Source organism: Camelina sativa, chromosome 11 (assembly GCF_000633955.1).
Source record: "Camelina sativa cultivar DH55 chromosome 11, Cs, whole genome shotgun sequence".
Lineage (NCBI taxonomy): Eukaryota > Viridiplantae > Streptophyta > Magnoliopsida > Brassicales > Brassicaceae > Camelina > Camelina sativa.
In genome coordinates this window covers 33,704,993-33,729,360 of record NC_025695.1, presented here as the reverse complement: position 1 = coordinate 33,729,360, position 24,368 = coordinate 33,704,993, and the positions used below count along the sequence as shown (strand labels likewise).

At 40.5% G+C, this 24,368-nt stretch overlaps 2 protein-coding genes across 5 annotated transcripts; both read left to right on the top strand.

Annotated features, from left to right (window-relative positions):
* Positions 1,146 to 5,255, top strand: LOC104725058 (WD repeat-containing protein 26). Of its 2 annotated transcripts, XM_019232185.1 has the most exons (8): positions 1,146 to 2,274; positions 2,474 to 2,656; positions 2,839 to 2,940; positions 3,346 to 3,551; positions 4,114 to 4,228; positions 4,318 to 4,638; positions 4,713 to 4,830; positions 4,891 to 5,255. In XM_019232185.1, exons 1-8 carry the CDS (start codon positions 1,804 to 1,806, stop codon positions 4,908 to 4,910), a joined length of 1,536 nt encoding a protein of 511 aa, XP_019087730.1. In that variant the 5' UTR covers positions 1,146 to 1,803; the 3' UTR covers positions 4,911 to 5,255. The 2 variants fall into 2 exon arrangements, with proteins under 2 accessions (XP_019087730.1, XP_019087729.1); XM_019232184.1 differs by having other exon boundaries at positions 4,713 to 5,255.
* On the top strand, positions 7,437 to 11,712 carry LOC104725057. Of its 3 annotated transcripts, none has more exons than XM_010443652.2 (14): positions 7,437 to 7,839; positions 8,053 to 8,220; positions 8,317 to 8,433; positions 8,517 to 8,601; positions 8,884 to 8,992; positions 9,087 to 9,154; positions 9,257 to 9,382; positions 9,455 to 10,275; positions 10,365 to 10,565; positions 10,650 to 10,710; positions 10,866 to 10,979; positions 11,069 to 11,182; positions 11,312 to 11,396; positions 11,500 to 11,712. In XM_010443652.2, the coding sequence occupies exons 1-13, from the start codon at positions 7,727 to 7,729 to the stop codon at positions 11,375 to 11,377; spliced, it is 2,163 nt and encodes a 720-aa protein (XP_010441954.1). In that variant the 5' UTR covers positions 7,437 to 7,726; the 3' UTR covers positions 11,378 to 11,396; positions 11,500 to 11,712. The 3 variants fall into 3 exon arrangements, with proteins under 3 accessions (XP_010441954.1, XP_010441953.1, XP_010441955.1); XM_010443651.2 differs by having other exon boundaries at positions 11,312 to 11,420; XM_010443653.2 differs by having other exon boundaries at positions 7,439 to 7,839; positions 9,461 to 10,275; positions 11,312 to 11,420.

Below are 24,368 nucleotides of genomic sequence, written 5' to 3'. Positions count from 1 at the left end.
TCATTGATTTAAAGCATGAACTCTTCATTACCTCATTTATAGAACAATAGTTTCTTCACCAACGGAGCTGTACTGTTTTACTTAATATTGAATACAGACACAAAGATATATAGAGTTTATGTTCGAGAAGAAGAAGCGAGAACAATGGCGAAGCCTTCTTCTTCAGCTTTCATCTCTGAAACCTAACTCTTCTCATCTCCCAGACGACACAATCTTCTTTTCAATATTTCCAAATCATCGCTTGTTGGATAAAACAGAAACAGAAAATTGCAGAAAAGAAGAAGAAGAACTGAAACTAAAATTGCTCTATTGAAATTGAGAAGCACAAAGTCTGAGAATTATAAATAGAGGAAGAAAATAACTACCCATAACCCATGATAAGAGAGCTAATTAATCGGAACTACTCACAATTTCTAAACCCATAAACCACAAACTCCTAAAACCCATATTTAATTTTGAATCAATCAGCATCCCTCTCCGGTGATAATTTTGAATCAATCAATTTTGGTGGAGCTTAAACCTATTTGATTCTTGATTGGTGGAGCTTCTCCTCTTATTTTGAATCTTCGGAATCTCCACCGCGGATGTCTGATTCTCCATCTCCGGCGAGATTTATTATCACAGAGTCGAATTCCAAAAAGAAAAACATCGTGGATCATATATGGAAAGCTAAGTATTGTGTTGTGGTAAATAAAATAAAAACATCACAGCTCGGTTGGTTAAGATTTTAATCTTCTCTTCCAGATGTAATGGGTTCGAATCCCATATTTGTATATATTTTTTCAAACACAAACGACGTCGCTTTGCTAATTTACGATTCTCAGTAACGATTAGTTAACTCAGTGTGATTGTTCCGTTAACTCAGTTAACATTGTGCCTCAATCGGCAAAGTCAACAGGACTTTACGATTTATTTTAAAATCAACAAAAAAATAAGTATTTATTTTAACAGATGAAGAGTCGAGGATTTAAATCAATGAAAATACATAGTTGGGGATTTTTATGACATTTTCTGTTAAATTAAATGATTCTCTAATTAAATAAAGTTATGGTCTAATTTGAGTCTAGTGAGTAATTGTGTTTTAATAGTATAGATAAATTATTTTGGGAGGAAAAAAATATTCTTTTAGTAGCTCGTATAGAAAATCAAAATATCAAAGATATGGGTAACTGTATAAGCCTTAACGATAGGGATTAGCGATAGGACTTAACGATCCGATATCGATTAACACATTCCTTTCAAACCACCTCTCTCTCTTCCTCCATACAGAGAAGACTCACCCGAAATTAATTGAAATCTGTTTACAAGATTTGGATTCATTTCACGCCTTGCGTTCTTCTCCTTCTTCACCATCTTCTTCTTCTTCTTCTCGTTTGAACTGGTTCTTTTATTATCTCTCCGTACGAATTTGAATCTAGCAACCATCCATTACTCTTCTCGCATCTTTGTGTTTTCTTGCTTTGGAGCTGTATACGTTTATATAGTGTAGCCGATTTAGTTTTCAGTATTCGTTGATTAGCTTTTTTTTTTCGGCTATTTTGGGAAACAAATTAGGTGATTTGCTTCTGAGTTTGGGAAATTATATTAGTATCTAAGAGTTCAGTTTCTGATTTTGGTGATGCTTCTAAGAGTTTTGGGTTCTTTAGTAAAGTGTCATACTTTCAGCGGGAAGTTTTGTACTTTCCTTTGTGGACCATTCAACTATTGAATGTGGAATGATTGCTGAGAATCTTTAGTAAGTCATCATCATCATCGAGACGTAAAAGAACTTGTCTTTTTTTAGGCTTAAGAGTGTGATTCCAGATGGAGAACGGGTTATGGGAACTTTTAGGTTCAAAAGGGTTGTTGAAAAAACATGAATTTATTAGGGTTTTGGTTCAGTGCTTATACTCATTAGGATTCAAGAAGTCTGCTTCTTGTTTGGAACACGAGTCTAACATCTTGTATAAGTCAGCCGATTTCGGGCTTCTCGAGAAGCAAGTTTTGAGTGGGAATTGGGATAGTTGCGTTGCGGTCCTGGACAGGATTTTTGATAGTTCCAGTGATGACACGAGAAACACGGCTTTGTATCTAGTGTTGAAGCAATGTTTGGTTGAGTATTTGAAACAAGGGGATGTTTCTTTGGCCTTGAATGTGCTACGGAAGCAAGCTCCGTTGTTAGGGATGGGAAAAGATAAGATTCACAGGCTTGCTTGTGATATTGTTTATTCTAAAGAGATGGAATCCGGTGAAGCAGACAGCTTTTTGGTTCAGGATTTGAGGAAACATTTGTTGGTTGANTCAACCCGGCTTGTCTGTGGCAGTTCTGACCCAGAAAGAGGGATTGTAATGTGGGATACTGATGGAAACGAGATCAAAGCTTGGAGAGGAACGAGAATTCCAAAGGTTAGTAGTTTTAGGTGGAAAGATTTACTTATAGGTTCCTTGTTTTGGTCTTTGAATTCTTGAAACAAATGTGTACAANCATTTGTTGGTTGAAGTTGAGAAGTTGATTCCATTGCCAATTGTTATTCCTGAGAGAAGGTTGGAACATTTGGTTGAGTCTGCTGTGCTGCACCAGATTGATACATGTCTGTATCATAACTCATGGGATGCAGTTTCACTTTACAAAGATCACTGTTGCGGTAGAGATCAGATTCCTTCAGAAACAATTCAGGTGCTGTTTCTCTGCCTTATTAACCTCAGATGTCTTAATTTTGATACAATAGTTCAAATTTCTTTACCATGATAGAGGGATGATAGGGTTACAATTTGGTGGTAAGGTACACGAAGAAGCTATGTTTTCTGGCCTTTTTGTCACTGGTTCTTATAGTTTCTAAATCTCTTTTTATCTTGCAGATTTTGATGGCACACAAAAATGAAGTGTGGTTCGTGCAATTCTCTAATAGTGGCAAATATCTGGCCACTGCATCAAGCGATTGTACAGCTATGATATGGAAGGTAAATATCTTAGACCATTGGTTGCACTTATTTTTACCTAATGTCATTGAGAAAGAGACTATATAAAGTAGCTCTGATTGGTAAGAGAACCTTATGAGGAAATGAATAACATTTTGAAAAAAAGGAAATAATATTTTGGATGTCTTGGCTTGACGCTTGGTATATAAGGTAGAAACTAGAAAGCCATTTGGTGACAACAGAAAAGGACAATATGTTGCAATTCATAGTGATTTGTCGTTTTGAGCCATTTAACCAGCTCGTGGTACTTCAATTTTGATAAAGTTTGTTGGGTATTTTGTTAGTTTCTGTGATCAATTTAAAACTGTGTCTGTGTCTTTAACGACTAGAATAGTTATTTCTGGTCTTGTGACACCAGATCAATATAATTTGGTCTTCTTGTTACAGATACTGGATGACAACAAAGTCGAACTGAAGCACACGCTTGAGAGCCACCAAAATCCAGTTTCTTTTGTCTCGTGGAGCCCTGATGATACTAAACTGCTTACATGCGGAAACGCTGAGGTTCTTAAGCTATGGGATGTTGAAACAGGTGTGTTGAGACACACCTTTGGAAACAACAATACCGGATCCACGGTCAGCTCTTGTGCATGGTTCCCTGACTCAACCCGGCTTGTCTGTGGCAGTTCTGACCCAGAAAGAGGGATTGTAATGTGGGATACTGATGGAAACGAGATCAAAGCTTGGAGAGGAACGAGAATTCCAAAGGTTAGTAGTTTTAGGTGGAAAGATTTACTTATAGGTTCCTTGTTTTGGTCTTTGAATTCTTGAAACAAATGTGTACAATTTCCCAATAGGTAGTGGATTTGGCTGTGACGCCGGATGGTGAGAGTATGATCACAGTGTTTTCGGATAAAGAGATCCGAATCTTGCATTTGGAGACAAAAGTCGAACGTGTTATCTCTGAGGAACAGGCGATTACTTCCCTTTCGGTTTCGGGTGATGGTAAGTTCTTTATAGTCAACTTGAGCAGCCAAGAGATACATCTTTGGGATCTTGCTGGAGAGTGGAACCAACCATTGAAGTTCTCGGGTCACAGGCAGAGCAAGTACGTGATACGGTCATGTTTTGGTGGGTTGGACAGTTCGTTCATTGCCAGTGGAAGCGAGNCTTTGGAAACAACAATACCGGATCCACGGTCAGCTCTTGTGCATGGTTCCCTGACTCAACCCGGCTTGTCTGTGGCAGTTCTGACCCAGAAAGAGGGATTGTAATGTGGGATACTGATGGAAACGAGATCAAAGCTTGGAGAGGAACGAGAATTCCAAAGGTTAGTAGTTTTAGGTGGAAAGATTTACTTATAGGTTCCTTGTTTTGGTCTTTGAATTCTTGAAACAAATGTGTACAATTTCCCAATAGGTAGTGGATTTGGCTGTGACGCCGGATGGTGAGAGTATGATCACAGTGTTTTCGGATAAAGAGATCCGAATCTTGCATTTGGAGACAAAAGTCGAACGTGTTATCTCTGAGGAACAGGCGATTACTTCCCTTTCGGTTTCGGGTGATGGTAAGTTCTTTATAGTCAACTTGAGCAGCCAAGAGATACATCTTTGGGATCTTGCTGGAGAGTGGAACCAACCATTGAAGTTCTCGGGTCACAGGCAGAGCAAGTACGTGATACGGTCATGTTTTGGTGGGTTGGACAGTTCGTTCATTGCCAGTGGAAGCGAGGATTCACAAGTAAGTAGACAACACACATAACAACACAGTATCTTTTTAATTGATTTTCAGTGATATTGATCTGATGTTCGCAGGTGTACTTATGGAATCTGAAGAACGCGAAGCCGCTTGAGGTGTTATCAGGTCATTCCATGACTGTGAACTGCGTGAGCTGGAACCCGAGAAATCCCCGGATGCTGGCCTCTGCGAGTGATGACCAGACCATCCGTATATGGGGACCGGGCAAACCGAACAAGCCGGAGAAGTGGTTAGATAACCAGAAAATGCAGTAGCTTTAAACCAGGACCTAGTAGCTTCACATTTGTGTATAGTTCATTTCTATTTTGTTTGTTTGTTCCTTATTGGGGGGCCTTGCAGAACGATTTCTTGCTTTTTGAGTTTTGTTGATACGTTGTGGTTTTTGAAGAACCGGATTTGAGACATGAACTGAAAACAAACCGGTGTAGGCATAAAACGGAAACGAGCTATATGTGAGATAAGTGTTAGGTGGTCGGCAGTAGTTTTCTATTCAGAGCAAAGGTTGTGTTACCATGTGGTCTTCCGTTACTTTAAAGTTTAAACAGAATTTGTTAAGAAATATGAATTTCGGATACGCCCCTTAACTTCTGTTACTTCAATATCTGCCAATATGTTTTTTTTGTTTGTCAGAATAGGCGGCCATAATTTTTTTTTTTTAATTTCAAGTAGAATCGTTGTAGACAAAAGAATCCGTTAAATAATTAGCAAGACCTGATTTGCGTTCATAAAGTCACTCGAGTTAAGAGGACTGATATAGCATTTGCACCCACAATTTTTTTTTAAAACAACTTATATTATACAATAGGTTGATTAAGCAATCCGACGTATTTCATTTTTGATAAAATGTTAGATATATATATTTTTTACAAAATACAATTGTAACAAAAAAACTAGAAAATCGAAACCTATATGTAAGGGTCTGACTGGTTCAAACACATCGTTTGCGATTGCGGTTAAAGGAGATTGTTGAAGCGGACAGTTGTAGTTTTAAGCGAATGACTGATTTAGTGTTTTAAAATGGGTGCGTTTGTGGGAGTTTTATGACTGACTGACCAGTGGGTGCAATAGCGGTTAAAACATAATAAATGTAATATATAATTATATAAACGTTTAAAAACACCAAAAACTTTATTAAACTATTTATAATTAAATCATTAAAAATACTAAAAAATTATTCAAAAAAACAAATAAATTTCATATTAAAATACTTATTATTTTATGTATTTGGGTTTTTACCAAAAATTTAATCAAGTAGTGTGATAAATGACAAAACATATGCTGTAGATTGTAGATCTTCTCTGTTAAATCTCACACACTCAATAAATTACTCACAGTTAATCATACGGTCAGGTAAATTAATTATGAAAGACCAATGTATTTGATGTTTGGAAAAGACATATTTTTAGTTTTTTTTTACTCTCACATAACGATTTTTGTAATGCAGTTCCGTAGGGTTGCAGTTGCATTGGTATGAATGATCAAACGAAAGTTAAGAAGAGTCACTAGTGGTTTGTTTTAATATTTTTCACAAATAATGTTATTTTCTTAAAATTCTGATGAAATGTTATATTTATTTATATATTTTTGAACTTATGTGCGATGTCCCATTAACTTTACACCAAGTTTTCCGAGTTTTTGTTAATTGGAATCTTATTTTCTAATCTCCTCAACCATATCCGTATTTCATTTTCTCTCATCCTTAATGGGTACAATGGTTAGGCAGAAGATATAAGAAAAACAATATTCCTGTATCATTTATTGTAGGTTAATACTAATTATTAATATTTAACATGAAATACACAAAATTTAATTCACAAAATTTATTTTAAAATCATATGTGAAACTCATTATATATACATTAAAAGTAATATTAGTATTTTCATTGAAATTTGATTTATATAATATTTATTATATTTTAAAATATATTGTTATTGTTTGGTTACTATTTATTTTTTTCTTTTTTTTCTTTGCATTTTTATTTTCTTTTTTTTTGAAATTGTTTATTTCATTATGCATTGTTCTTTTTATTCCTTTTTTTTTCTAGTGGTTAGGAGGAACCTTGAATTTTTGTAATTGGTTTCCAAAATACAACATGCTAACCCCAAATCGCAACCACCTTATCATCAATGAATAAAAAGAAACTTGTGCTGTTAACAAGAAGGTACGATCAGTGAAAGCCAATCTCGCTACCAACATTGATTAGAACTAACCTAGACAAATAGGCAATAGCATGTCCCTCCATAACAAGAAATTCACCCAGCATTGTTGAAGATTATGCATGATGAATACTTCATATATATGTCAAATGCTACGTTATTCAAATATATAGATTTAAATTATATGTATACGCTTAAAAAATGTACCAAAATAATACACAATTCAAAACATGATCTTTTACATTTTTCCATATTATAATAATTGAAAAATTTAACTGATTCATAGATGTAAATTATAAATAATCTAATATAGAAATGATAAGATCTACACAAAATAATCACATGATTTTGAGATAAAATCAAGATAATTAGTTTCCAAAAATGGAAAAAAATCAAAAATTCCAACACAAAACTGATACACCTTCCTCAAGGTCAGGTTCATTGGTAAGGGATATAATTTGGTCATATAAAACAATTGGGGGAAATTTCAAAATTGATAAAAAAAGCTAATTAGGGATGATATCAAAAGACAGGTTGTTTAAAAGATAATCATGAAAAATTAGCAACCACAGAGGGTTACTACAATATTATTACATAACATAGAAGACACACACTTACTTGAAATAGAAAACAAAAATTTAATATCCTTTTTAACAACATCCATCTCACAGCGCTCTAACACGGTCCTGATCCTGAACAAACAAAAACACACAAACCTGTTTAGGTTTCTTCGTCGGACGCGCTCATCAAACAAAAAAGTCCCCAGACGAAAATTGAATCTATATCTCGAGGGGACGAAGCGCGCGGCGATTCAGATCGGAGATCTCAACCGAGATCGCCGGTGAATTAGGGTTTTTTTTTTTTTTTTGTACTTCTTCTTAAGGTGGTTGGTTATATGAATTTTGGATTTGAAGATGACTCAACCTGTATGTTCGTCGTCACAAGATCAATCTTTTTCTTCATCTTCTTCTTCTCCTCGCTCATTGATCCCTCCACGCAAATCGGTGGCGAATTTACACCGCCGCAGGTTTCTATTTTTGTTTATGGATTACGTTTTTTTCGTGCTTTTGTAAAATATGTGTTGCCCCTCTCAATTATGGAAATTGGAACGGTCTTGTTTCTGTTTTTGTTGATTTTTGCATTAGATCAAGGCGTTACGAAGCTTTTGTTTAGCTTCAGTTATTGAATTTGTGGGAACTAGATCTTGTCTAAACTTGGGAATTGTGATTTTATTGTTTAGGGGGAGGAGTGTTTTCAACATGCTGGTTCAGAGGGAAATGTCACCAAAGGCAAAGTTTGTGCCAAGGAAACGTTGGGGTAAAAGTAGATGGCATACTGATTCTTCTTCATGTGGAACCAACAGCGAACCTTTGAGAGAGACGGGACAATGTCAAAGTCTTACTTCATGGTATGCTTCCTGTCTCGTTATTGCAAAGGATCTTGTTTTTGAACATTCTTTGAGATTTTTCTCATTGTAATTGATGTGTGTTTTACTTGCATGAAGGGTTGAGGCAGAGTCATTGCAGCATTTGTCTGCAAAATATTGCCCTCTTGGACCTCCTCCAAGGTCAACTATTGCAGCGGCTTTTAGTACTGATGGAAGAATTCTTGCTTCTACACAGTGAGTTATCATGGAGTACATCTTTTGTTCTTTTGCATTTTGTATATGAATTCACACAGTTTTTTTTTGTTTGTTTCGTGTAGTGGTGATCATACTGTAAAGATTATTGATTGTGAAACTGGAAAGTGCTTAAAAGTTCTGACCGGCCATCGCAGGACTCCTTGGGTGGTGAGCATACCTTTTCCCAACTTTATCCCTTTCTATGTTTGATATGTAGTACCATTGTTAGAACTTTGCTATGTATAGATCATTCAATCTCAGGCAGTGAAATGAATTTTGGCATTTGCTATGTTGCTTGTTTGAGGGGTGTTAAGTTATGCATCTTTGTCAGTGTGTTGCATCTTCAAATGAACAGTAAATTTGTTTTGGTTACTGTAGATCAGATATTCATCTAGGTTATGTAGCCCATTCCTCTTATATCTGAATCTAATGTTATATGAGCTTGTACAGGTCAGATTCCACCCGCATCATTCAGAATTAGTTGCTAGTGGAAGTTTAGATCTGGAGGTCCGCTTATGGAATACCACAACTTCTGAATGTATTAGATCTCATGCATTCTGTAAGTCCTCCTAGGAATCATATCACTGTGTTTCTTTTTCGTAGTTCTGTCTATCATCTTATCAGTTTTAGTCTCTTCTTTTCTCTCTTACCAGATCGGCCTATTGCTTCTATCGCTTTCCATGCTGAGGGTGAACTACTTGCTGTTGCTTCTGGTCATAAGGTCATTTATCCCTTTTAAGCCTCCCTATGAAACACTAGCCAGTTGTAGGTAGCACCTCCTTACAGAAAAATCTTATGAAGTTGATTTCATGATATTTTACAGCTGCACATGTGGCACTACAATAGGAGAGGAGAGGAATCATCACCAACCGTTGTGTTGAAGACGAGGCGCTCTCTGAGAGCTGTACACTTTCACCCTCATGGGGCACCATTTCTCTTGACTGCAGAGGTGAGCTACCTTATAAAGATTCATTTAATTGTTTTTTTCTCCATTCTGTCCGCTTATATTTCTTACCTTAAGTGGCAGGTGAATGAAATCGATTCATTAGATTCTTCAATGTCTAGAGCAACATCTATGGGTTACTTAAGGTATCCTCCCCCGGCTATCTTGTTCACAAGCACAGAAAGCAATCAAACTAGTGTGGCAGCAGAACTACCTCTTGTCCCTCTTTCACACATGCCCGTGCGTACAACTTCTGGAGATGATCAAAGGATTGGTCACTCTACTGGAGATAGAACTTCTCCTGCAGTTGATGGTATGAATGTAGATGAAGCTCAACCTGTTGGAAGAAATCGATCAGATTTCCCTGAGCTTGGACAGATTCAGCAATTATTTCAGTTCAGGGATCGAGTATCCTGGGAGTTACCTTTTATACAAGGGTGGTTGATGGCTCAAGGTCATGGAGTTGCTAATTCAGTGGTTCCTCCTACGGGCAGTAGTAATCATGGTATCTCAGCTCCATCTTCAACACCTCGTTTATCAACAACCAGTCTGGAGGCTGCAGTAGCGTTATTAGAAATCCCGAGTAGTGTTAACTTACATGCGGTTTCTGGAAGAGGCGGAGCACAGGAACAAACTTCACAACCTCAGTTCTTGGGATCTGGATTACCAGAAGGTGTGTCTTCTCGTAACAATCAACATGGAAGTGATGCTCAACCTGTAGTGAACAGGGTCCAGTCTGAGCTTGCTACCTCAATTGCTGCTTCGGCTGCAGCAGCAGCTGCTGCAGAATTACCTTGTACTGTCAAACTCAGAGTGTGGCCGCATGACATCAAAGACCCATATGCGCAACTCAAGTCCGACAGATGTCTTTTTACAATACCGCATGCCGTCCTTTGCAGGCAAAGCTCCTTCTCTTTAAATTGAGAGACAAGTATTTTTACGTCGAGTTATGCTATATTAATATTTCTGCCTCTTTATATGTATTCAGTGAAATGGGAGCTCATTTTTCGCCATGCGGGAGATATCTAGCGGCATGTGTTGCATGTGTTTTTCATCATGCTGAGGCAGATCCTGGACTGCAGACACAAGCGCAACAAGATTCGGGGCTTGCAACTTCCCCAACTCGACACCCTGTGACAGCACATCAAGTCATTTACGAGCTTCGTGTGTATTCTCTCCAGAAGGAAAAGTAATTGCCACTTACCGATATCTCATTGTGCTAATTCTACCATCTTGAAATGCACATCTCTAATGTGATTTTCTATGTATACAGTTTTGGTTCTGTACTTGTGTCACGGGCAATCAGAGCTGCGCATTGCTTGACCTCTATCCAGGTTAGTCGCCTTTCAAGGATAATCAAATTGAATTTTTATGGTTTCTGTTCAGATGGTATTGTGTTTATCCGTCCTTCACTTGTTTTAGCTGATGTACTATTGGTTTAGTCGTAAGTTGTTGAAAATACTTGAATAATTGAGAATTCTGTTTGTAGTTCTCACCCACCTCGGAGCATATACTGCTTGCATATGGGCGGCGTCATGGTTCTCTATTGAAGAGCATCGTTAGTGATGGTGAAACAACATCACATTATTTCACAGTATTGGAGGTAAAGCCTCATGCTACTACATCTGTATCATGGTGTGTTTTATATACATTCTTGGAGATGAAAAATATATTTTTGTGTGGGTTGGTCAGATATACAGAGTTTCAGATATGGAGCTTGTGAGAGTGCTGCCAAGTTCAGAGGATGAAGTGAACGTTGCTTGTTTTCATCCTTCTCCTGGAGGAGGTCTTGTTTATGGGACAAAGGTAAAACATATAGAATATAATTGTTGTCTTACAATGCTCGGTTTGGGAATTCGGGTTTTGTTATATATAATCGACTACGAGGAATATGAATATGAAAATGACGACTCATGACTCATGGTTTTTGCGTAGGAGGGGAAACTTAGGATATTCCAGTACAATACAGCTGCAACCTCTAACTTCACTGGACCATCCTGAGGAGAAGAAGTTGTCCGAGGTAGCGTAAATTATAGTGAAGAAGGTTGGCTCTTTGTCAAAATAAAGAAAAATGCCTAAACAGTTAGGATGATCTGATTGACTAACATATATGATTATTACAGGTGCGTTAGAGTGGTAGCGAGCAAGAAGCAAACATAGGTTTCATCATCTAATATTTATTATCTACTCCTCTTCGCACTCTCTTGTTTAAGGTAAAAGACTGCAGAAAAAAAGAAATGTAAAAAGAAAGCAAGGAATTGGTTTAGTTTTGGTTGTAAGTTTGTAACAACGTCAACACTTTCTCTACAGATTAACAAAGGAGTCTTTGTTTTTAAGTAAACAGTCTTAAACAGTTTTAGTAGATCAAATAAGTTTGGTTCAAACTGTGGCAACATGTCTTGTCTGGTTCAAAAATCAAACTCATATCTTCTTGTGTTTTATCGTATAATCATAACAACTTTGCATGTTTCTTATCTAATTACAACAACATATATTAAATTACTTGGTAAATTAATTATTTAATTTTATTATATGTTGGTAACAATCGTATTCTAAGCTAACGTTTCTGAAAATAATCAAATTTATTGATTTAATATTTTGATTACGCTATTTAAATCTTTTGAGTTAGTCAGTTTGTTAATATTTTCTAGAAATGACGGATTATTACCAAAAAACCATTATGAAAAAATTAATGAAATTCTAAAATCAACGTATTCGTGTAAGAATACATTTCACCCTTGAAATATGTGAACATGGTAAAGAAAATATTTATACAATTTATGGCAATATGTATATTGTGTGTTTTAAAAATCAAATCATTTTTATGGTTTATCGAGTAACTATAAATTTTTTGCATAATTAATAATCACTCATTTTAAATATATTATGATTTTTTTTGGTACTAAGTTTATTTATAATGATAAGGGTTATGTCTCATTCCTTTTTAATAGCCCATAGAAGAATATACAATTAGAATCTATATTCCTATTCGGTTATCAATATTTTCAGTTTTAATCAATAATCACAAAATATTGAGATTAATTATTTTACATACTTAGATTTAGGTCCTGTTCTTTTTCTTATTGCTACATTAGCGATCAGCGACACACATATAAAAGGCAGCATAGTGAAAAAGGGAGGTGAGAGAAAAGAAAAGTTGTCGTCGGCGATCACTTTTATCATCGCTGGTTCCAAAAACCCATCGCTGGAATTTTTAGCGATTGAACTCTTCTCCTTCCCGAGAAAGAAAAACAGTCGCTGTGATTAATGATGACAGATAATTCATCTTTTCCTTCTATTTTTTGCCCTTAAAAGCTGTGGAAAATGGGTCACTAGCGACAATTATTCGAACAGGGCCATGTATAAATAATCACACATCAAGATATCCTCTAATTTGTTTTCATTTTTATATTTATTTATGAATATATATAAATCTATATTTATTGGGAATTAAGTTTCTTTTAATGAGTTGGAGATAATTCAGGGATAATATACTCCTTTTTATAATCAATTATAATAACTATTGAAACTTATTATTTAAATTATTATGGTAATAATGAAATAATTAGAACCTTGGATACTAATACAAGAACACCAAAGATATAAGTAAGCTGAGCTTTATTTTAGATTCCTCAAACAACTGTCTTACAAGCTTGTTTGATCAGTTTCATGCAACACCACAACATGTGGTTTGCCACTGAATCGATCCTAATCTACCCAACTTTACCTCCACAGCAACAACTATGCTCAATCGTTTATTTACTCACCAAACAAAACACTCGGCAAAATCTTTTCTTTTGCTTAATTCTAGACTCACACTTTTCTAACCTTAAAAGTGCTTACCCTAATAAGATGAGTTCCTTTCTCCTATATAGACTTCAACAATCTTCACCATACTCTTCTTTATCTAGCAAGTCCTACAATGCTTCATGTCCTTCACAACACCTCTCTTTCTCCGGTGGATCCTGAGAAGTTCCCCATCATCATGTTGACTTTACCAACCCACTTGTTTGTAGCTTCCAACGAACACCTTTTAGGCTGACACCTTTTTCGTCCATGCTCCCCATCTCCATCCTCGATGTGTTGCACTGTCTCCAATGTGTCGTGCTGGCAGATGCCACTTCACAAATTTCCCGCTTCGTCTGAAGTCCTTCAGACATGTTCAAACACCGCTTGTAACTCTTAACAAGCACTCCGTTTCTTCAAATAATACTAACAGAAAAAAAACATTTCATTTTTATATGATTTCTTTAATAAGTTATATGTTCTTTATTTTTATTAACTTTATATTAACTGATATGTTTTTATAGCTTTTTAAGAATATTTTACTTATATTGATTCTAAAAAATCAATATTTATATTGATTTTAAGAAATTAATATAACTTTGACTTGTATATTTGTAAGTATATTTTAGTGAAATTTTGCTTAAAATAGTATGTAATTATTTAACTAGTTTTAATATGTAATATTTAAATTTGTGTGAAAATGATGACATATCTAATTATTATTCAGTTAATTTTTTTTTTGAAAATATAATGGCATGTTAATGTAATTAAGTATAAAATTTAAGGGTATTTTGCTAAAATGTGCACAAAGCTCTCTAAGGATAACACATCAGCTTTTTTTCCAGAATGCTTCCCTATTAATATATAGGGAATATATAAGAATTTTGAAAAGAAGCTGAAGAACCTAGATAAAACAGAATTTGTAATAAGAAAAAGAAAAAAATATATATATAAGAATGAGATGTTAGAGGATCATAGTTATTTTTTAGGAAAATACAAAACAAAAATGAAAAGTGAAGTAATGTTAAATAAAAAATGAATATGTATTTTCTACCATAACATCTAATAATTGTTAGGTAATTTACCTTGTAATTAGAACTTTCAAATGTTATCTCTCCAAAACTATATTACCAAATCATTCAAACAATATTAGTAGGAAATGACATATTCGATAAATGATACAAGTAGTTCATATTTAAATATATTATTTAAAATGTTTCACTTTCCAATACATGTAATTCATATTTTTTAATCTCATTTTCAGTTGTGGTAACTGCAACGTCCATCTTATCTGTTGTCGTCTTCTTCGCTGTCTGAGGCGAATTCTGTGACATAGATTTTTTGCCCTGGAATGTATCGTTTTATCTTGTATTTTTTTTCCTTAAACTCTGTAGACTTGATGATCTGGATTTGATTGTGGCCACGCGTATTGATCATGAAGCCTGCTAACAATTGTCGTATTTCTTTAGCGAATCTTGGCGGGTAGACGTGTCTGTTATGCCAGTGCGCTGTGTGAGGACAAAAGAGATTGGGGTCAACTTCAGATTCATCAAATCCATTCAACAATGCTATTTGCTTTGCGTGTTGATGGAAGTTCCCCGAGTTGAAAGCATCATTATTATAGCTTGTCTCAATGTTCGCGTTATATTTCTTTAGGATAATGATTTCGTCGTTATGTTCTTCTTGTATTGTAGTGATTCTGAACGTGAAAAGTATTTCCAGCTCTGGCTGTGCACGAATATGTTCTTGCCACCAGGTAACATCGTGGAATAATGTGAGCCACTTGTATAGTAATTTGTAATGCGCCTTTCATCGGGTCAATATGCATTTCGCCAAGTACTGGAGGACTTGACTTTTGTGGATGAGGACTGCAATAGTGTAAAGGTCTGCTAAGTACCAAAGTGGGAGGTATGCTTCCATAGGGAACCGGCTATAATGAATAGGGTTCATATGGATGGTGGTAAGGAAAGGATAGGCTGAGTGATAAAGAAGGCCAAGAAGTGGACCTTGATCAAGACCATGTCGGTGTATGTAGAGCTTTAGGAAACCATGCACTGTCTCAATCCCTCTGTAGATCAATACATTGTCAAGCAACAATTATCTTATTTCATGCGGCATATCGGCGATCATTCTCCGTAAATTATCTTCTGTTGGATTGTATGGACTGAGAGTGTAGATCATGGGTACTATTGTTGAAAGGTCATATGACATTGGAGATTGGGGTTTGAGTTTGTTTTGTAAGGAATTTAACTTTGCTTCAAGGGATTTTAGCTCAGACTCTTTTTGGGACATAAGGGGAGAGTTTATGGAGACAATAGTTGCAAGGTGGAGAAGTTCTTGGTGGAGAGAGGTTATCTTTTTGGTGATTTCTTTAATGGAAAGATCCGTGATGGTTACCTTTTTGTCATTCTGGCTTAAGAGATGGTTTTGGGTTGCACCATTCTCCGACTGCCAGTTCAACGTTGCTTTTAAGGCATTGATCTGCTTCATTGAACCATATGGTTTCTTAACATTTGGATTCCGGATTTTCGATGAGTGCTTTATATTGTTTTCTTCAAACTATTTGGATGGAAATAGTGAATCTTGTTGGGATGGGGGTGTAACACCCGCAACCCAAAACTGTGCGTTTTGGGGGAGGGTGTCGATCGACACCAAGGGGGTGTCGGTCGACATCACTTATTTCTGGTTCGACCAGATTGTTGTAATCGTCGATTTGGTTCGGTTTGGTTTTGGGAAACTATTGAACCGGGTTACTTAAGTGTTTGTCGACGAAAGGAAGGGTTTTTGGTTTTTCTTTGTCGCCGTTTAACGTTTGGAGAGACAAAGGGAGAAAACAAGTGTTCTTGAGCTTTTGAGAGAGATTGGTGAGATTCCTTGCTGTTTCTTGAGAGATCCAAGGCTAGGAAGGGGTTAGAAGCTTGCTAGGAAGGTTGGATTCGTTGCTGTTGGTCTGAATCTTCCTGCAAAGAGGTGAGTGCATGACCATGGCTAATCTAAGCCTTTGATTCCTTGTTCTTGCTTGTTTGTTGTTGTTTTGTGTGTTTTTCTTGCTGGGATTGGTTGCTACAGGTTCCTATGGACGTATATGGCTTGGGTTTTGAGTACTGGGCGATTTGGAAAAGGTTGGGAGCGAGATTCGACTTTCGGCTTCGAGCGGGTCGCGGTTGCAGAGTGAGTGTCGATCGACACCATGTGGTGTCGGTCGTCACCAGCAAATTAGGCATCGATCAACACTGTGGGGTAGTGTCGGTCGACACCAAGGCCAGTGTCGATCGACACTTGGCTGGTGTCGATCGACACCTCCCTTCCAGCGAGATGATGTTTGATTTCCTGGTTTGTTTGTCTTGTTTGTTGATTGTTTGGAACATTGGTATCACTGTTGCTTGTGTGTATAGCCCAGTAGATGGGAGGATTGCCTCACTGAGTATTTATCAAATACTCATGCATCTCAATATGTGTTTGTGGTGCAGGTAAAGGCAAAGTGTGATCGTGGAATCAAGGCGAAGAAGAGGAGGATGTTCTAGGGACTCGATTGGATGTTGTCTGGCGTTGCTAGATTGCTAGAGTTGGATCATTAGAAACATTGCTAGGTTGCCGGTTTCATGTTTCCTCATGACTGATTATTGGATTGTTGTTATGGATTATTATTGATTATTTTATTATTGGATATTTATTGGAATTGTTATTTCCGTTGTTGGTTGTGGTTGTGGATAGGTGGCTAGTGGATATGGGACCACTAGTTGTAGTTATTTATTACTATTTTTTATTATTTATTATTTAAAAAAAACGGGTCGGGTCGTTTCAGTTTGGCATTAGAGCCCTTACGGTTCTAGGTTTGGGTTCACTAGGCTTTGTGCTGTAGATGTTTGGGATTGCATGTATTGATTGATTATGTGATTTAGTCAATTGTGTGCGGCATGGAGTCTTAGAACATCCTCTTCGAGCCTACAGTGTGATTCCATGGTGAGTTTATGTTTTTGTGTTATGTTAATTGTGTGCTTAGCCTTCTGTTCATGGTAGTGCAGATGGTTAGCGGGGGTGCTGTTGCTGGTCGTGGTCGAGGACGCAAACATGGTCGTGGACGCGGATGTGGTCGTGGTAGGGGCAGAGTCCCAGAGGTTAGTGAGACTGTGGACCAGAGTGTGACAGCTAAGGGTGTTGGCGAGTCGCAGGATGTCCAGGAGGATTCCATGAGTGTGGCTGGAGGGGGCGGTGTTGATGCTTCAGTGGTCGGTGATGCTAGGGTTCCGGGTGTGGAAATCCCAGCGGGTGGAGTCCCTGGTGTTGATCTTGCGGGCTTGTTAGCACAGGTGGTGGAGCGGTTACCAGCAGTGGTACCGGCTCAGGCTCAGGTAGTGCCACTAGTGGTGGCGGAGGAGCGGCAGCCAGTGGCTGCGGATGTGGGAGGGCATAGTCGTTATTGGTCTATGCTCAAGGAGATGTATGGTATCAGCACTGCACGGTTTTCGGGTGGTACAGACCCTACTGCTGCAGATGCGTGGAGGACGAGTGTGGAATGTAACTTCCGCACTCTGAGATGTCCTGAGGAGTTTTGGGTGGCCATAAGGGTCCACCACTTGATTGGTGATGCTGAGGTGTGGTGGAGATCAGTGGCTGCTAGGAGAGTGCAGAGGGAGATGACTTGGGTTGACTTCGTGGGGAATTTAACCGCAAGTACTTTCCGAGAGAGGCATTGGACCGGTTGGAGGTGCNGTGGAGCGGTTACCAGCAGTGGTACCGGCTCAGGCTCAGGTAGTGCCACTAGTGGTGGCGGAGGAGCGGCAGCCAGTGGCTGCGGATGTGGGAGGGCATAGTCGTTATTGGTCTATGCTCAAGGAGATGTATGGTATCAGCACTGCACGGTTTTCGGGTGGTACAGACCCTACTGCTGCAGATGCGTGGAGGACGAGTGTGGAATGTAACTTCCGCACTCTGAGATGTCCTGAGGAGTTTTGGGTGGCCATAAGGGTCCACCACTTGATTGGTGATGCTGAGGTGTGGTGGAGATCAGTGGCTGCTAGGAGAGTGCAGAGGGAGATGACTTGGGTTGACTTCGTGGGGAATTTAACCGCAAGTACTTTCCGAGAGAGGCATTGGACCGGTTGGAGGTGCAGTTCCTTCAGTTATCTCAGGGGACGCGGTCAGTGCGGGAGCTGGACTTAGAGTTCAGTCGACTTCTATGTTATGGGGGTCGGGCTATGGAGTCTGAGGAGGCTCAGATCAGGAGGTTTATGAGGGCCCTACGTGACGACTTGAGGGTTCACTGTAGAGGGCAGAGCTATGCTAAGCGTGCAGAGCTGGTTGAGACTGTGGCAGAGATTAAGGAGGATATCCGGGCTCAGTCAGTGGCGGTTAGTCCAGCAGTTCAGCCTAGTAAGGCTTAGCATCATGGAGGTTCTAGCAGGGGCGGCAAGCGTGTGCAGGGAACCAAGAGGAGGTGGGAGGCTATGCAGACGCCGAGTGGTGCGAGTTGCTTCAAGTGTGGGAGCAAGGATCACAAGATTGCTAGCTGTCCCAAGAGGAGTGCTCCGATGGCAGCGGTTCGTGTATGCTATCATTGCAGGGAGCCAGGGCACATCAGGCCCTTGTGTCCCAAGTTGCAGCCGGTGGCAGTGGCAGCGTTGCAGCAGGTGCAGCCGGGAGGGCAGCAGGTGGCATAGATTGAGCAGGCGCCATGGGTTTACACGAATGCAGAGACTGGTGGAACCAGTGCCGGGGCGATCACATGTATAATTTCTGGTACTTAAACTTTGTGAATTTCAGTAGGTTCAGATTTTATGTTTTTCCTGTGATAACGTGTTAGGTTCTCAACACATGAGGTTTGTGTAGGGGCCTTGTTGGTGGGCGGATTTAAGTCGCACGTTATGTTTGATTCTGGAGCTTCTCATAGCTTCATTACTCCGGAGTGTGCAGAGAGCGCGGGAATCAGAGGGGATCCCGGGGAGCGTTCAGGAGTTGTCAGAGTTGCGGGAGGCATGTTCCTGAGGGTTATTGGAAGAGCCAGAGGAATTGATATTCAGATCGCAGGAGAGTCGTGGCCAGCGGATTTGCTTATCAGTCCAGTGGAGTTGTATGACGTTATCCTCGGGATGGATTGGTTGCATCGACATATGGTGCTTTTGGATTGCCATCGGTGTAGAGTGGAGTTTGAGCGTCCAGGAGGGAAGTTGGTCTTTCAGGGTATTAGACCGACTTCAGGGAGTCTCGTGATCTTGGCCATTCAGGCTAGGAAGATGATCGAGAAGGGCCGTGAGGCTTATTTGTTTACTATATCAATGCCAGAATCAGTGGGGAAGTCTACGGTTAGCGGTATTCAGGTTGTGAAGGAGTTTAAGGATATGTTCCAGTCATTGCAGGGATTACCACCATCTCGGTCTGATCCTTTTACGATTGAACTAGAACCAGGGACGACACCGTTATCCAAGGCTCCTTATAGGATGTCTCCAGCAGAGATGGCAGAGCTGAAGAAGCAGCTAGAGGATTTGTTGAGCAAGGGATTCATCCGTCCTAGTGTATCACCGTGGGGAGCGCCGGTGTTATTTGTGAAGAAGAAGGATGGGAGTTTCCGGTTGTGTATCGATTACCGAGGGTTGAACCGGGTCACTGTGAAGAACAAGTACCCTCTTCCCAGGATTGATGAGTTGTTGGATCAGTTGAGGGGTGCTACTTGGTTCTCCAAGGTAGATCTAGCTTCGGGTTATCATCAAATACCGATAGATGAGGCAGATGTGAGGAAGACTGCATTCAGGACGAGGTATGGGCATTATGAGTTTGTGGTGATGCCTTTCGGGTTGACTAACGCACCAGCAGCGTTTATGAGATTGATGAACAGTGTGTTTTAGGAGTTTCTGGATGTATTTGTCATCATTTTCATCGACGATATCCTAGTTTATTCTAAGTGTCCTGAGGAGCATGGAGTGCATTTGAGGGCAGTTCTGGAGAAGCTGCGGGAGCAGAAGTTGTTTGCTAAGTTGAGCAAGTGCAGTTTTTGGCAGCGTGAGATGGGTTTTCTGGGTCATATTGTGTCTACAGATGGAGTTTTTGTAGATCCGAAGAAGATACAGGCTATCAGGGATTGGCCTAGACCGCAGAATGCTACAGAGATCATAATTTTTCTGGGATTGGCAGGTTACTACAGGAGGTTTGTGCAGGGGTATGCGAGCAGAGCACGTCCTATGACTAAGTTGACAGGGAAGGATGTTCCTTTTGTGTGGTCAGAGGAGTGTGAGGAAGGCTTTGTAAGCCTGAAGGAGATGTTGACTATTGCGCCAGTGTTGGCTTTGCCTGAGCAGGGAGAACCCTATGTGGTTTATACAGATGCATCTGGATTTGGTTTGGGGTGTGTTCTGATGCAGCATGTGAAGGTTATTGCCTACGCTTCGCGGCAGTTGCAAAAGCATGAAGGCAACTATCCTACTAATGATTTGGAGTTGGGTGATGTAGTTTTTGCCCTGAAGATTTGGAGATCCTATCTTTATGGTTCAAAGGTGCAATAGATCATAAAAGCCCGAGCTGAACTTGAGGCAGAGGCGGTGGATGGAGCTGGTGGCGGATTATGATTTGGAGATAGCCTACCACCCTGGTAAGGCTAACTTGGTTGCGAATGCTTTGAGCCGGAAGAGGGTAGCTTCGGCTCAGGAGCAGGAGATGGAGTCTCTGGTAGGAGAGATCAGTGATTTGAGTTTATGTGTTGTTTCTCAGGAACCGTTGGGTTTGGAGGCAGTTGATAGAGCAAATCTTCTGAGCAGTGTGCGGTTGGCTCAGGAGAAGGACTTGGGGCTGGTGAATGCCTCAAAGGATGTAGATTCAGAGTATCAGGTCTCAGATAATGGTACTATCTTGGTGCACGGCTTGATTTGTGTGCCCAAGGATGAGGAGTTGAGGCAGGAGATCCTGAGAGAGNTGTAACTTCCGCACTCTGAGATGTCCTGAGGAGTTTTGGGTGGCCATAAGGGTCCACCACTTGATTGGTGATGCTGAGGTGTGGTGGAGATCAGTGGCTGCTAGGAGAGTGCAGAGGGAGATGACTTGGGTTGACTTCGTGGGGNCGCGAGGTGCGATGTGTGCCAACTAGTGAAGGCTGAACATCAGGTTCCAGGAGGGTTACTGAAGAGTCTTCCCATTCCATAGTAGAAGTGGGATATGATTCCTATGGACTTCGTGGTAGGTTTGCCAGTGTCCAGGACGTTTGATGCTATTTGGGTCATTGTGGACCGGTTGACTAAGTCGGCACATTTCCTGACCATTAAGAAGACTGATGAAGCATCGGTCTTGGCTAAGAAGTGTGTGAAGGAGATAGTCAGGTTGCATGGGGTGCCAACAAGCATTGTGTCTGATAGGGATTCTAAATTCACTTCGGTGTTCTGGAGAACGTTTCAGGCAGAGATGGGCACTAAGGTGCATATGAGTACAACTTATCATCCCCAGACAGATGGACAGTCAGAGAGGATGATCTAGACGCTGGAGGATTTGCTGAGGATGTGTGTGTTAGATTGGGGAGGCCATTGGGCAGATCAGTTGAGCTTGGTAGAGTCTGCTTACAACAACAGTTATCAGGGCGAGTATTAAGATGGCTCCTTATGAGGCTTTGTATGGGAGCCCGTGTCGTACACCGTTATGCTGGACTCAGGTGGGGGAGAGGAGCATTTACGGGGCTGATTTTGTTCAGGAGACCTCAGAGAAGATTCGGGTTCTCAAGCTGAACTTGAAGGAGGCTCATGATCGGCAGAGGAGTTATGCCGATAGGAGGAGGAGAGATCTTGAGTTTCAGGTAGGAGACAGAGTGAACGTCAAGATGGCCATGTTGCAGGGTCCGAACAGGTCATTGACTGAGACTAAGTTGAGTCTAAGGTATATGGGTCCGTTCAGAGTGATTGAGCGTGTTGGACCAGTGGCTTATAGACTGGAGTTACCTGAGGTTATGCGTGCATTCCATAAGGTTTTCCATGTTTCTATGTTGAGGAAGTGTCTCCGTGAGGATGATCAGTTGTTGGCTAAGATACCTGAGGATTTTCAGCCTAACATGTCTTTGGAGGCGAGACCAGTGAGGGTTCTTGAGAGGAGGATCAAGGAACTTTGAAAGAAGAAAATTCCTTTGATGAGAGTCCTTTGGGACTGTGATGGTGTTGAGGAGCAGACTTGGGAGCCTGAGGCGAGGATGAAGGCAAGGTTTAAGAAGTGGTATGAGAAGCAAGCCGCGACTTGAGCTTGTGTAGCCTGGTCCCATCTGTAATCCGTGGCTGGAGCGGGAATGGAGTATTCCAGCCCATCTCTCTTGTTTACTTGGTCGCTTGGGGTGGTTGGTTGTACGACTAAGTAACAAGATGAGGTGGTGCTCGGGGTACAAAGTTTCCGTGANACCTGAGGATTTTCAGCCTAACATGTCTTTGGAGGCGAGACCAGTGAGGGTTCTTGAGAGGAGGATCAAGGAACTTTGAAAGAAGAAAATTCCTTTGATGAGAGTCCTTTGGGACTGTGATGGTGTTGAGGAGCAGACTTGGGAGCCTGAGGCGAGGATGAAGGCAAGGTTTAAGAAGTGGTATGAGAAGCAAGCCGCGACTTGAGCTTGTGTAGCCTGGTCCCATCTGTAATCCGTGGCTGGAGCAGGAATGGAGTATTCCAGCTCATCTCTCTTGTTTACTTGGTCGCTTGGGGTGGTTGGTTGTACGACTAAGTAACAAGATGAGGTGGTGCTCGGGGTACAAAGTTTCCGTGAAGCGGGGTTTTTTTTGGAGGTAAGTTTCCTAAAATAGGAGTTTCCAAAAGTGGAAAGTTTCCGAAAGTGGAAAGTGCTAAAAATGGAAAGTTTTATGTGAGTTAAAATTTGTCCATTTTAGTGGAGAGAGCCTTGGAGGGGCTTGTGTGGCCTTAGTGGCAGACTTTTTAGTCATTTGTGTGGCCTTAGTGGCGGTCTTTTGAGACATTATGTGGCCTTTGTGGCGGGCTGTTTAGCCAGATGTGTGGCCTTTGTGGCGGGCTGTTTAGCCAGATGTGTGGCCTTTGTGGCGGGCTGTTTAGCCAAATGTGTGGCCTTTGTGGCGGGCTGTTTAGCTAGATGTGTGACCTTTGTGGCGGATTGTTTAGCCAGAGTGCCTGTTTAGACGGTCCTTCGGGACATATGGTCTTTGTGACGGTCCTTCGGGACAGATGGTCTTTGTGATGGTCCTTCGAGACAGATGGTCTGTGTGACGGTCCTTCGGGATAGATGGTCTTTGTGACGGTCCTTCGGGACAGATGGTCTTTGTGACGGTCCTGTTTAGGACATTTGTTTGGTCTTTGTGACGGTCCTGTTTAGGACATTTGTTTGGCCTTGGTGGCGGTCCTATTTAGGACATTTGTTTGGCCTTTGTGGCGGACCTTGTGACAGTGAGATGATCCATGTGTGATCATGACGTATCCCAGTGAGGGGATATGTGGTTGGTAGGACATTGAGATGTCTTACGCGAGCCACGAAAAGGAAACCTGGATAGGGATAGGACTCAGACGTGTTCAGAATTGTTTGCTCGCGACTCTTGGGGGACTTAGGTTCTCCTAGTACCGCCATATTCTGAGACTTTGTGGCTTGGGAGTATGGTTGGTATATCGACTTCGGATGACGATCCGGGGGCGCGCTGTAGGGTGGCAACCCAAGAGACGAATATTGGACTTCCTTATATATTATGGCATGCGGGCTTAGACCCGATGAGGAGCCAATATTATGGCATACAGGTTTCAGCCTGATGAGGAGCCAATAAAAACTCTAGGTTTAGGCCTCTGAGTAAAAGAAAGTCCAAAAGTCATGAGCAAATAATGCCTGGAGCGTGAGTCTATCGCCCGGAGGTGACCTTTTGTAGATCAGTCGGAGGAGTGCGGGCCGTGGAGACGGTGGCACGGGAATCCTTGACTGATGGTTGGTTGAGATTCGAGGACAAATCTATGTTGGTTGGGGAGAATTGTAACACCCGCAAACCAAAACTGTGCGTTTTGGGGGAGGGTGTCGATCGACACCAAGGGGGTGTCGGTCGACACCACTTATTTCTGGTTCGACCAGATTGTTGTAATCGTCGATTTGGTTCGGTTTGGTTTTGGGAAACCATTGAACCGGGTTACTTAAGTGTTTGTCGATGAAAGGAAGGGTTTTTGGTTTTTCTTTGTCGCCGTTTAACGTTTGGAGAGACAAAGGGAGAAAACAAGTGTTCTTGAGCTTTTGAGAGAGATTGGTGAGATT